The following is a 12,755-nucleotide window of genomic DNA, read 5'->3' on the forward strand; positions in this document are numbered from 1 at the left end:
GCTTTTCTCCTTTCTTCTTGTCTCCTTACAATTATATTTTTTTATTTGCCCATCTAAGTTCCTTGACAAATACACCACACTTTTAAAAAAATAATCTTTTAGTTTTTAACAGTTCAGTACAGTCATTTAATGTATTTGGGTCACATTCATGACCCCTTCTTTCCAAGGTTCTTCCACTCTGATGTCCTCATGTTGTTGTTACTGTTGTGACCCACTGAGTTTAATTATGGCTGCTTACATGAGCATGAGTGGGCGTTACTGAAGTGTGCACTTGGAAGTGGTTGTACTATCAAAGAAAATGGCTGTCCTCCCAGCAACCATTAACTGCTACTGGTTTCTCAGAGAGCTTGTGAAGCCTCTCCCACCCCATTCTCTCCATGATAGAACGTTACAGGCTCCATCCCACACATCTCCTATGCAGGTAATGAGACCGTTTGAGTTTGTCAGTGTAACAGCAATGTCCTGTCCAGAACAAAGGGTTTCGCAGTATTCCTTCCCCTCCTGACTCTTACGGTCTCTCCACCTCCTGTACTGTGTTTCCTGAGCCTTTAAAAGAGATTTTAACATAACTTCCTATTAATTCTGACTCCATAAATTTTTAATACCAGCTTTTAAATGCTAGGAAAACATTGTAAAGCTAAGGCAAGATAAGATGATTATGATTTTGTCAATGAATAGGAGGGACAGGAAAGCAAAATCAGAGTAAATAAGAAAGATAATCAACATAAAATAATACATCTTGTTTTCCTTTTAGAATTTAAAGGTTAAAGAAACCTATGGTTTTGATCATGAGAATGTGCAGTTTTAGTTTATTAAGACAGTGCATCACTGTGTTCCTAGGCTGGCCTCACACTAGAGCAGTCTTGCCTCACCTTCCTCAGTCTCAGGGTTACAGACATTCACCACCACATCCAGATGAGAATGTAAAATTTTAATAAATCCAAGTAAAAAGTAATATAAGACTTTTTAAACAAATTTTATAATACATTCTATTATGCAGTCATATTTTTAGTGAATATGCAGAGATAATAGATAATAGATTTTAAAACTGAAAAATAGGTTCCATGATAGTGTATTGTAAAAACTGAATGCATCTGTGTGTCTTGAGAAATATCTCTCAAGCATATTTCACTTGGAACCAGGCCACATGCTCCCAAGATAGTTGTGAATTTGGTTCAACACATTTGTACATGACAATATCAAAGGTCAGACACCTGTGATAGGAAAGTGCCTCAGGATAGAGTGCTTGCCTCACAGGCATAGCAGGCACAAACAACAGTAAATAAAACAAAAGCATGGCAGATATGCAATGGTAGTGCTGGTAGTAGGAATACATGGGAGTTTTATCTAGGCTTTGTAGTAACTGCTGTTTGGGAGTCTGAGGCAGGAGAACCCCAAGTTCAAGGTCAGCCAGGATAATCAATTGAAACCCTGTCATAAAAGTGAAAAAAGGAGGGCTGGAGATGATCCCCGTGTTAGAGCTAGAGTACTGGTTTGTTTCCCGCCCACATACACAAGAAAGCAGTCCAGCTATTTGGTACTCTATGTTAGACTACATGTCTGTGGAAGCTTATGAGTAACTAGGGTAGAAATCACAGAGTTAGCTTGTTAGCTTCGCCTTTAAAGGATACATGGAAGAAGACAAATAATTGGACAGCTTTCTTAGGGAGTTAAGATGAGACACTCAACTCAGAGTAACTTGAGGGACAGTACCCTCTGGGTTCACTCTAAAGTTCTGATGTTATAAATAGACTACCTATGTTACTGCACACAAGTACTCAGGCACGTTTAGAGGGCCAGGTAAAATAAACTTCAAGTGACCAAAGAGAAGAGAACTAAAAACAAAGATTTTTGTAGCCATCCAAGAAAAGAAAACGTCTAGTTTTAATCTTTGTGCTAAAGATAACTTGTCTTCAAAAGATCTTTTTCCCAGCTTGGCGGAAGCATCCCCTTCCTTCTGTGTTTCTCTGCAAGTTCACGTTCAGCACTGCACCTTTCACCACAACCCCAGCTCTCCCAAACCTGTTTGCCACTACTAGCATCTCCAATTCCCTCCTGCAGTAGTCATTCAGAAAGCCTTTCCTCACCGCCCGAAGTGTATCTGTTCTTCAGCCTCCAGAGCCACTGATCTAAAATGGAGACTTTACCAACCTATTTTACACACACACACACACACACACACACACAAAACAACACTTTAGCAATTCCTCCTATATTCTCAGAATAGAGAAGGTTGTTTTTTGTTTTTAAGACAGGGCCTCAAATGGCAGCTTAGGCTGACTTTGTTTAAACTTGCAGCATCCTTCTGCCTTTACCTCTTTAGCATTGGTATTATGAGCATATGCCACTCTGATTGATGAAAATGCAAGATTTTTATTTGTTTTGAGACAGCGTCTCACTGTACCCCTGACTGGTGTGGAATTTGCCGAGGTCGCCTTACTTCTGTGTACTGGGTTTAAAGGCACGTGCCCCTGTGCCTGGCCTGAAAACTTTTTTAATGTGTCGTAGAGAGAGTTCTTTATGATTAGACCACTGAAGCCTTTTGAGCTGCTGTGTCTCTGCTTCTGACATTGAGGAGTGGTGTGTGTCTTTCCCTGTATTACACCTCCCCACACACCCACACGCACGTACATACACACACACACACACAGACACACACACGTCTTAAAATACCACCTGTTAACTAGTTTAGTCATTTTTTTTCAGAATGGGAGGAATTGAAAGTTTTAATTACAATTCATATACTTTCTTATTAATGAAAAGACATGCTTATAATTAGTATAAACTAGACTATTATATTTTTAGAATGTGTTGTTATAAACTTAATAAGTCCTATCTGCCCAAATTTGAAAAGTTAAGGTTTTAAAACATGGTTTATTTAACACCAGGGTATTCTGAAAACTTTGATGCTTAAGGCCAGCTTGTCTGTTGTTGACCTTGGGTGAATTAATCTCTTAACGTGTTTTTGTCTTTAAGTGAAGATAATTCTTATTACTTTGCCTTTAATTTTATAAAAAAGAAAAAGTAGATATCAAAGCAGGCCAGACAGTGTAAAGCAGCACATGAATGAAGTATTCTGTAGCCTTGGGAGGGTGACTAGGATGCCTGTGTAGACACCACATGGCATAACTGACCGTTTTTGTTTCTCGGGATGAGCTGAAAAGTAGAGGGGAGGAGGGATTTGTGTATGGTTTAAATTTAAGAATATTAAATCATTGATTTCTTTCACATTGTTGAAATACTTATCAACCAGGAAGGTCATACTTTTGCTAATTCTAAGCTACTTCCTGTGGAACCTGAGAGGTCTCTGTGATGGTAACTGCTCTCCATGCTTCCCTAGGTATCCATGCCAGCAGCTCACGCGACATCTTCTGCTCCCACTGTAACCTTAGTGCAGCTGCCCAACGGGCAGACAGTCCAAGTCCATGGAGTCATTCAGGCTGCCCAGCCGTCAGTTATTCAGTCTCCACAAGTCCAAACAGTTCAGGTATGTGTATAAAAAGTTCTACATATACTTTAATAACTTGTTTATAGCCGTTTCTTTCTCCTTTTATTAGTTGTGAAAATAAGGACACATCTAGTTTATATTGATTTTTCTCCATAGTAAAGGAATGTGTTGTTTCTGTATATTTCTGTTATATGTGCAGGGACAGACCTAAGAAAAATTACTTTTTTTTAATCTACAGAAGAAAAAGCATTTATTTAAGGAGATAGTAAATACATGTGATAAGTGGAAATGTTTGGGAAAGGCCTGTGGGACTGATGTGCCTCAGTTAAGGAAAGTTAACCTACAGTGAACTTAAGTTTGTATGGGGAAAGACTGAGATAGGATTTGTACTTAGAGATCACATCAGACATAATATTGGCTGTTTAAAAGGTAGGCTTTATAACTTTGAAATAATAGTATATTCAGGAGGTCCATCATAGGACTGTTAATTGTATCACTTACACTGTCTGACTCTTTGGAGAGTTTGTTCCTTTGGGGTAAAAGGGAATAAAGGCACTCTTCTGAAGGTAACTACTTAGGCCTAGGTACCCAAGAGCAGTGACAGTGTATTTCTTTGCCAATTCAGCCGATTGAAGAAAAAAAAAACAAAGACTGAACATTCATGCAAGTAGGCCATAACCCCAGCCTCCCGTTTCATATTTTTTACTTCACAGTCTTCCTGTAAGGACTTAAAAAGACTTTTCTCCGGAACTCAGGTGAGTCCTAGGTCCTAGATTTGAAGAAAACTATTTTTAGAAAGGAAGGTGAGAAATTATTTATGTCTTTGTCCTTCTCTATGAACGTGGATTTCAGGGTTACGTCAAACTCTCTCAGCCTGAGTATTGTACCTACTCATTGCTTGGTTAGCGCTTAACCCTCTATAACATTTTTCCCCCAACCATAGTTCAGAACTGCATGAACACTTTGACAAAGAGGAAGCTCTACCTTCTGAGGACTGTACATTTTTAGAGGGGAAGTCCAATGGCTGAAATACTGTGAGCTTGCCAGAATTATGCCTTTCTGGTGTTGTGACCTGGTGATCCTAAGAACTAAACAAATTAGATTTTTTTCAGTCAAACTGCTTCCTTCCCCTTGTTCCCCCATACCCTTTCCTACTTTAAGGAAAATTTCCAGATTCAAGAGGCATTTTCTTCCGCATTTACTATATGGTGTATCTTTGATTTCTCTTGCTCAGCCTTGTTTTTGATGAGAGCTGTTGCATTTTCCATGTAGCCTAGCCAAAACTGACTGATAATTGCATGGGGGAGGGGTGCTTCCTCCTTTGTCCTAGATCAGCCATTCTGTTACTGTCATCCAAACCCATGTCAGGGTGTCAGCTTTATGCGGAGGTATTGCGATGCTGTTACCTCTTCTACTTTTTCTTTTATTTGGTTTGCTTGACCACTGAAGGGGGTAGAAAGCTGTTGTGTGAAATCCTGAAGACACTGGGAATGGACTTTATTAACAAGTCAGTGACAGTATTATTCAAATAAAGGCCTGTTTCTAGAAACTACAATCATAAGTAGTCTTTTGACTTAGTTTTTGTTCATTGACCTCCATATTATCTCATTACTGATTCCATACCTGAATTCTTCTCTAGAGCAGAATGGAGAGAACATGGTCTGCTAGTCAAGAGTTTTAGAGACTGATATTCTTCTCATAGTAGTAATCAGCTGACATTGAGCAAGTGGCCTTTCTTTCTTTTTCACTTAAGAAGGTTTTATTTTAATTAAGAAATAAAACTAGGCTACAAAATGTATATTACAGTCCTTAAGAAAATGTGATGTTTAATTGTTGCTTGTGTTCTTAATTTTAATCTTATTTTGGGGCAACATAACTTAAACCCAAGTAGTAAATGTCCTTAACTTTGTTAGAAAAATGTATTTGTTTTTTCAAGAATACATTTTCACCATAGTGAGCTATATAATTTTAAAAACATTTAAAAGAGAAAAGTTGGACTCCTTGAAACCTGGATTATATGGAGATGTACGTGTATGTTTTTTGTTAAATACTCTAAACCAGGAGAATGTGTTAAACTTAGTTATTTCAGCCAGTTAGCAATGGTTAGTGTTAATAACTCAGTGATAGTGGTTTACAAGAGGTTATCAAACAAAGAGTGAAAGTTTCCCTCAGACTTCTAGATGGTGGAGTGTTAGTCTTATAGAATAAAATTCCCAAAATATCCAGGGTATATGTCTCTCAGTGGGAGAATAAGAACAGTGGTACTTCTATTGATACATCTTAATATAGTACTTTCAGAGATTGAGCTGTATTAATATTTCATGTACAGCTTCACTTTGCTGCCCTAATATATTCTTCCATGTCCAAATCACATCTCAGTGTGTACAGGGTTGGTAGTGGCACTTACCATTTTGGGCCACATATCAATATTGTGCTGTCTAAATGTACCAGAAAGGATTTATAGATTTTATTACTTTAAATTATTATATCCATTTCGTCAACAGATGTTTATTGATCACATGCTATGTGCAGTCATTGTTCTAGGTGCTATCAAAGTCAGCAGTGAACAAACAATACATCTCTGTTCTCATGAAGATCACATTTGAGTGAAGAGAGACATACTATGAGAAAATAAAATATGTCAGGTGAGGATAAGTGCTCAGAGGTTAATAAAACAGGGGAAAGGGTAGATAAAGATGCAAAGGAAAGGGTGCCGTAATTCGTTTAAGGTGATTGGGGACCACAGTGAGCAAATACCAGAAGACAGTAAAGGCAGCTGAGCCAAGCCATTGATTAAAAAGTCCAAAGATGTGGAAATGAACATGTTTGAAATTTGAAAGAATAGCATGATAGTGCTGGCTCCCTAAATAGAATACAGAGGAGGAAAGCAACTGGAGACTCTGTTAATAGACACGTTTTTCATGCCTTGTGATATGACGGGACCTTATAATATCGTGCTTTTGTGGTCCTCACACAGCATTGCTGTCATCTGATTTAAGGGGAGGAGGGGTAGCTTTTGTTTTGTTAACCCAGGACAAGTGTTCCAAAGTTTCTGATCTTGGTGTTGGCAAATGAGGGCTTTGAAGGGATATTTTACCCAGTTGATTTTAAAAAAACAAAACAAAAAACCCCAAATCCATTTATATTACCATTTCTTGGTGGTGGTGAGGGGAATGTTAGCCACAATGAAAGAGTAATTACTTTTTAGAAGAAACTTAAGCTGTGGAGAGAAATTTGTAGATGTTTTCTTAACTTTTTTTATGGCAAACATTGTAGGTTTATCTTCTTTAAAAATTCCTATCTAAAGCCTTAGACTTTTCTTAGTTTTTTCAGAAGTCTCAGTCTCAGTGCTGCTGAACTTTCCTGTTAAATATGAAACTAGCTGGGTATGGAGACCACACCTTTAACATTGGCGTCAGGGAGGCAGAGATGGGGATGGATGTCTGTGAGTTCAAGGCAGGCCTGGTCTCCAAGGCAAGGTCCAGGCCAGCAGAGCTATATATAATGAGATCTTGTTTCAAAAAAAAGAAAGCCGTACCTTCTTGCTAGAGGACAATAACCAGTTTAGATCCAGAGATCAAATACATTGGATAAATCATATTGACAGTTTACCTCGTTGATAGATGGAAATGAAAAAAAGAAATTATTTTAAGCACAGCTAAAAGGTGCTTAGTTTTGCTAGTCTCTACATTTATAATTCTCTTTTAAACCAGTAGGTATCCAATCATATTTCCAAAACCTTAAGCCTAGGTGGACAGGGTAAGTGCTGCTATACAGACAGCCCTTGCAGGCCCTGCCTCAGTGCTGGGCGGGATTAAAGGCATACACCTCATCCCTGACCAGAATCGCTGTTGAAAGATGTTAATGATCCTTCAGTGAAGCACATTTAAGGGCATTGTTCTCAGTTAGTGAAAAACTTAATTCTACTTGAATAAATTAAATTATTAAATATTTATGCCTATCCTAAGAACTTTTTTATAAATAACATTTAAAATTTATAAATAAATATATAGCCCATATGAAAATGTCTTACTTGCCTGCATATATTCTATACAAGATGTGTGTGCCTGGTACCTGTCGATGCCAGAAAAGGGTACCCTTGGGACTGGAGTTTGAAGGTGGTTCTGAGCAGTCATGTGGGTGCTGAGAATTGAACCAAGGTCCTGTGAAAGAGAAGCTGGTGCTCTTTTCTGAGCCATTTCTCCAAACCCCAGTTCTCTTGTTTGTAAGGGAGATAAACAGAGCAAGTTTTAAGATCAATATTCTAGACTTTACTAAGCTTTTGAGAGAAATATTATCTAAACCAGGAATCTTAACCGTAGATAATCAAAAACACTTTAAGTTTGCAAAGGGTTGTATACTTTTAACATTTCTTTATTTCTAACCACTGTATAGTTCTTTTGAAATGTCAAATTATAAAAATAAATAATTGTTTGGGTTTTTAAAATGTCTGAACTGTTACAGATGGCCAAAGATAAAGACATGTTTAAGGAACTTGGGGAGTCAGACATTACGGGATATGTCAGGAGGTGTGAGGATGGATGAGAGTTCTGCTGGAGTGTGAAATCGTGGGGCCTGCATTTGGATTTCAATTTTTATATGTTATGAATACTTAAAAAATTGGATTTTGATATTTTTGAGTATAAAAATCATGGACCCTATATGATTTTTTTAAGATTTCATTTTTCTTTTTTTTAAATTTTTTAAAATTAAGATTTCATTTTTCAAGAGCACCTAGTTTCTCAGCAAAATTGAGAGTTAAGAGCGTTTTCCCATGTATCCCTGGCCCCCACATACATAGCTTCTTCCATGTTAACAACCCACACACCAGATTGCTACATTTGTTAGAACTGCTGCATCATAATCACCTAACTCTAAGTGTAAAGATGGTACACAGGTTTCTCTCGGCGTTAGTACATTTTATAGCCATGTGGTTTGGGTTTTTCTCATTTTAGTTAATTCTTTACATCTAAATTGGCAAATCTTTTAGATTGGAGAAGGGCAACAAAATCCACTGAGTTGGTATAGGAAACAAAACCATAACTAAAAAAGGCAGTATTTCATTTCAAAACCAATCAGATTAGTTTACTTATTTATATATTTTTGTCTTGTTTTTGTTGAATTATATAGCCCAGGTTGGTACCTATTATATGGCATAGATAACCTTGAACTAATTACTGACCAGTCCTCCTGTCCCCACCTCCTCAGTGCTAGGTTTACACACACAAGCCACCAGACCTGCTTTCATATGGTGCTGGGGGTCAAACCAGGGTTTTGTTCATTCTTAGCAATCATTACCAACGGAGCTACATTCCCAAGCCCAGTATGTAAGTAACTAGCTCATAGAGCTTGTTTGAGTGAGTTTCAACGTACATGAGGTCTTCTGTGTCAGTGTGTGTCCTTAAGATCTTGGTGGTTGTTAAGAGCAAGGTATGGTAGTACATAATAACCCCAGCACTTGGAAGCAGGGCTGGAAGAATTGTCTGTTTGGGGCTAGCCTGGTAACCAGAAAAGACTCATCTGCCTCCCCTTTCCTCCAGGGAAAAATAATAAGATAGTTATAAGGATGGAGTATATCAAACGTAAGAGTTAGATAGAAAGAAAGCCAAAGGGGAACTAAGATTAGCAGAAATAAGTACCCTTACCACAGTACTGCCCATTGAATTTATTGATTACTGATTTCTCATGTTCTTTTAATGCTTTTCCTAGTTTATGATCTTCTTTTAATCTGTGAGAACATTGTTGTAGAGACAGTGAGAGGGCTAGGTATAGCAGCTAAAGTGTTCCTTATTTCTCTCTGAAGTGAGCATACATATCATGTAGTGCTGTCAAAGAGGGTGAGTGCCCACCCTAGAGTCCTTAGCTTAGACTGCATGTGGAGTTCCCTTGGAATTTCTCTTTGTCTGAATATAGTTTTCCTTATTGTTGTTGTTGACTATTTTGAGGTGGTGCTAACCCACGCAGGCCCTCTTGCCTTCTTTAAGTCTATTTCTCGGTATGACAGCATCATATATACTTCATGGAAGAAAGCATATGAGGCCCTGCAATATAGACTAGAAAAAAAGTTGATATGAATGGACTTTGAGTCTAGCGTGATCCAAAGTACCAAGAGATTGTTGTTTCTGACAGCACTGACACTGGGACCACCAGGATTTTAATTCTGGTAAAGTCTTTAGTGAAGTGCTGACTGTGAGCCGGGTCCACATTCCTTAGCTTTGTGGCCCCAGTGAGTTGCCTACCCTGTTGTGTCTCAGTTCTTCTATCTTCTATGAGCATAAGACCAGGACTCATCTGGGATCTGATGTTTACTGTGTGAAATCATGAACTATATGGCTGTGTTAGCATGAAATCTAAGTAAGTTCTTAGTAAATTCTAGTTTCTGCTACTCCACATAGTCTTTATCCACTCATCCTCATTTTCCAGTCTAAGGTCCCTTAACAGAAATGCATAGCTCATTCATTACCTTGAAGTTTTACCCAAAAATAATTGTAGAATGCCAACTTTGAAGCATATTTATGTATAGTAGAGGATGTTTACTGGCTTTCAGGAAAACAACAGTCAGTGTCTTCGTTAAGCTTACTATTGCTGTGATGAAGTACTATGACCAAAACAACTTGGAGGAAAAGGTTTATTTGGTTTACACTTTTTTAGAACTGATAATCATCAAAGGAAGTCAGGACATGAACTCAAACAGGGCAGGAACCTGGACGCAGGAGCTGATGCAGAGGCCATGGAAGGGAGCTGCTTACTGACTTGTTCTCCATGACTTGCTCAGCCTGCTTTCTTGTAACTGAGGACTACCAGCCTAGGATGGCCCCACCCACAGTAGGCTGAGCCCTCCTGCATCAATCACTAATTAAGAAAATGCCCCTACAGACTTTCCTACAGCCAGATCTTATGGAAGCATTTTCTCAGTTGAAGTTCCTTCCTCTCTAATGATTCTAGCTTGTGTCAAGCTGACATAAAACTAGCCAGGACAAACAGTCTACAGTGTGGTAAGGAATCACTGACTTAATTGTGCAACTGTAAATATGTGTTTGCAAAACAGTTATAGGAAAACATATTGCTAGAGACTTAGGGCTATTTGTTCCTGTCCTTATGTCAGAAACCTTATTTTGGTTGGCAGTTCTGTTCTAACAGCTGTAAGAAATAATTGCTATTTATAATATATTCAGGATTGGTTGTTTGGGAGAAATTAAAGACATTTTCAGGACACATGTTCTTGTTTCCATGACATTTTAGTCTGTAGGAGATAAGTTTTATTGGTACCGTTATTTCCATTAAAAACTGAAGCATGTATAAAAGAGTTATATTTGTGTTAGACTTAAATATTTTATAGGAACTAAATTTGATAATCAAGATAAAGTTATTCTTTGTTTTCAGATTTCAACTATTGCAGAAAGTGAAGATTCACAGGAGTCCGTGGATAGTGTAACTGATTCGCAAAAACGAAGGGAAATTCTTTCAAGGAGGCCTTCCTACAGGTATGTGACTGACTAGAGTCAGGAACATGCAGAAAGGCTTAGTACTTGGCAGATAGTAGGTGTCAGACACTGAGGAAGCTGCTCAAGCAATTACCTTCTAGATGACTTCTCGAGTTACTTCTCAAATAAGTTGACATTTACTATACAAAATAAGACTATGCCTTACTCTAAACCAATGATCCCCCAACGACCATCGGAAAACACAGATATTTACACTACAATTCATGGCAGTAGCAAAATTATAGTTATAAAGTAACAACAAGAAATTTTATGATTGTGGTCTTTACAATATGAGAAACTATCTTACTATCTTAAAAGGTCACAACATTTGGAAGGTTGAGAACCACTGCTCTCAACAGTTTTGGCAAAACAAAACATTTTCCTCCTCATTCTGTTTGTGTAGTTGTGCTGACTGCTGCTTTTCCTTTTAAAAGTTTGGAATACATTGGAATTACAGCATTGTTCAGGGGAGACACTAGTGCTCTACTTAGCTAGACATTCACAGATGATACTTAGCAAACCCCTGTATTTAGTAGTTTTCAGAGTGGTACTTTGCTCACATCCTCTAGTTTGGGCTCAGTCTTTCCCTGCCTCCTCGAAGAAGTCCAGAACAGTATGTTTATCAGTTGACTTCGTGTTAAGTATATTTAAAAACAATGTGCCTGCTAATCTCTTAAGCTAACTTTAGAATTCAGTAAACTTCAGAATTTTACAGTTACCTTCCCTGTTATTTTAAATTATGCCTATTTAAGCTCCTATTGTTTTATTTATTTATTTATTTTTTATTTTATTTTTTATTTTTTTGGTTTCTTTGAGACAGGGTTTCTCTGTAGCTTTGGTGCCTGTCCTGGAGCTAGCTCTTGTAGACCAGGCTGGCCTTGAACTCACAAAGATTCGCCTGCCTTTGCCTCCTGAGTGCTGGCATACGCCACCACCGCCCAGCTAGGCTCCTATTGTTTATCATTTATCTTAGATTTATTTTGTTTTATGTGTATGGGTGTTTTGTCTGCCTACGTCTGTTCACCAGTTGTATGCCTCTGTTGGTGCTGACAGAGGTCAGAAGAGGATGTTGGATACCCTAGAACCAGAGTTGCTCTGTGGATGCTAGGAATCAAACCTGGGTCTTAACTGCTGAGCCTTCTTTCTAGCTCACTCCCTTTTTTTTACGGGAAGTTGATGTCTCACCTTCCTCCGTGTGCTTACTTACAGTTGTTACTATGTTCTTTTTCTCTCCTCACAAATTATGAGTTCTAAATATTATTAGTCAGTTGATTTTGAAATCTTAAAAATTTTATGTTGTGGTGTAGCACAAATAATAAAAGACCAGAGACGGATATAGGGAGTAACGATCAGAGAAGCAGAGCAGTAAGCCAGTGGAGAAACCTGAGCTACCAGTGCTCAGACTGACTGCCTAGACTGCACTGTTCTCCACCAGACCTCAGACTCCACACCCCAGTGAGTCCCGGTCTCTTTCCCTTTATACTTCTCTCTACCCATATATATAAATATATATGTCTTGTGGAAGCTGGATAGAGATGGCTCAGAGGTTAAGAGTACTGTGTACCCTTCCAAAGGATCTGGGTTCAATTCCAAGGACACATATAGGGACTCACAAACATCTAACTCCAGTCACAGGGTCTGCAGTGCCCTCTTCTGGCCTCTACAGGTACCAGTCATATGCAGACAAAACACCCAAAGGTATTAAAAACAAACAAAAAAAACACCTAGGTAGTTTTATGTATTGTAGCCCCCAACACACATATACACACACCTACTTCTTATATTTAAAATCCCTGCTTCATTTGGAGTTTACTTATATATTC

General features: G+C 38.2%; 1 protein-coding gene across 8 annotated transcripts in view; it reads left to right on the forward strand.

Moving 5' to 3' along the window:
* The window catches only part of Creb1 (cAMP responsive element binding protein 1), a 53,457-nt gene that overhangs the window by 20,008 nt on the left and 20,694 nt on the right, over nt 1–12,755 (forward strand). For 6 of the 8 annotated variants that reach the window (XR_007236897.3, XM_048459407.3, XM_048459409.3 and 3 more), the window contains 3 exons: nt 3,341–3,487; nt 4,162–4,203; nt 10,832–10,932. Coding sequence is in view for 7 of the 8 variants with exons in the window: in XM_048459407.3 (XP_048315364.1) it covers nt 3,341–3,487; nt 4,162–4,203; nt 10,832–10,932 (290 nt within the window). In the remaining variant the exon portion in view is untranslated. The remainder of the gene's footprint in view (nt 1–3,340; nt 3,488–4,161; nt 4,204–10,831; nt 10,933–12,755) is intronic. The other 2 variants (XM_048459408.3, XM_048459411.3) reach the window with 1 other exon arrangement.

This window comes from Myodes glareolus, chromosome 1 (genome assembly GCF_982192425.1).
Source record: "Myodes glareolus chromosome 1, mMyoGla1.1, whole genome shotgun sequence".
Classification (NCBI taxonomy): Eukaryota; Metazoa; Chordata; class Mammalia; order Rodentia; family Cricetidae; genus Myodes; species Myodes glareolus.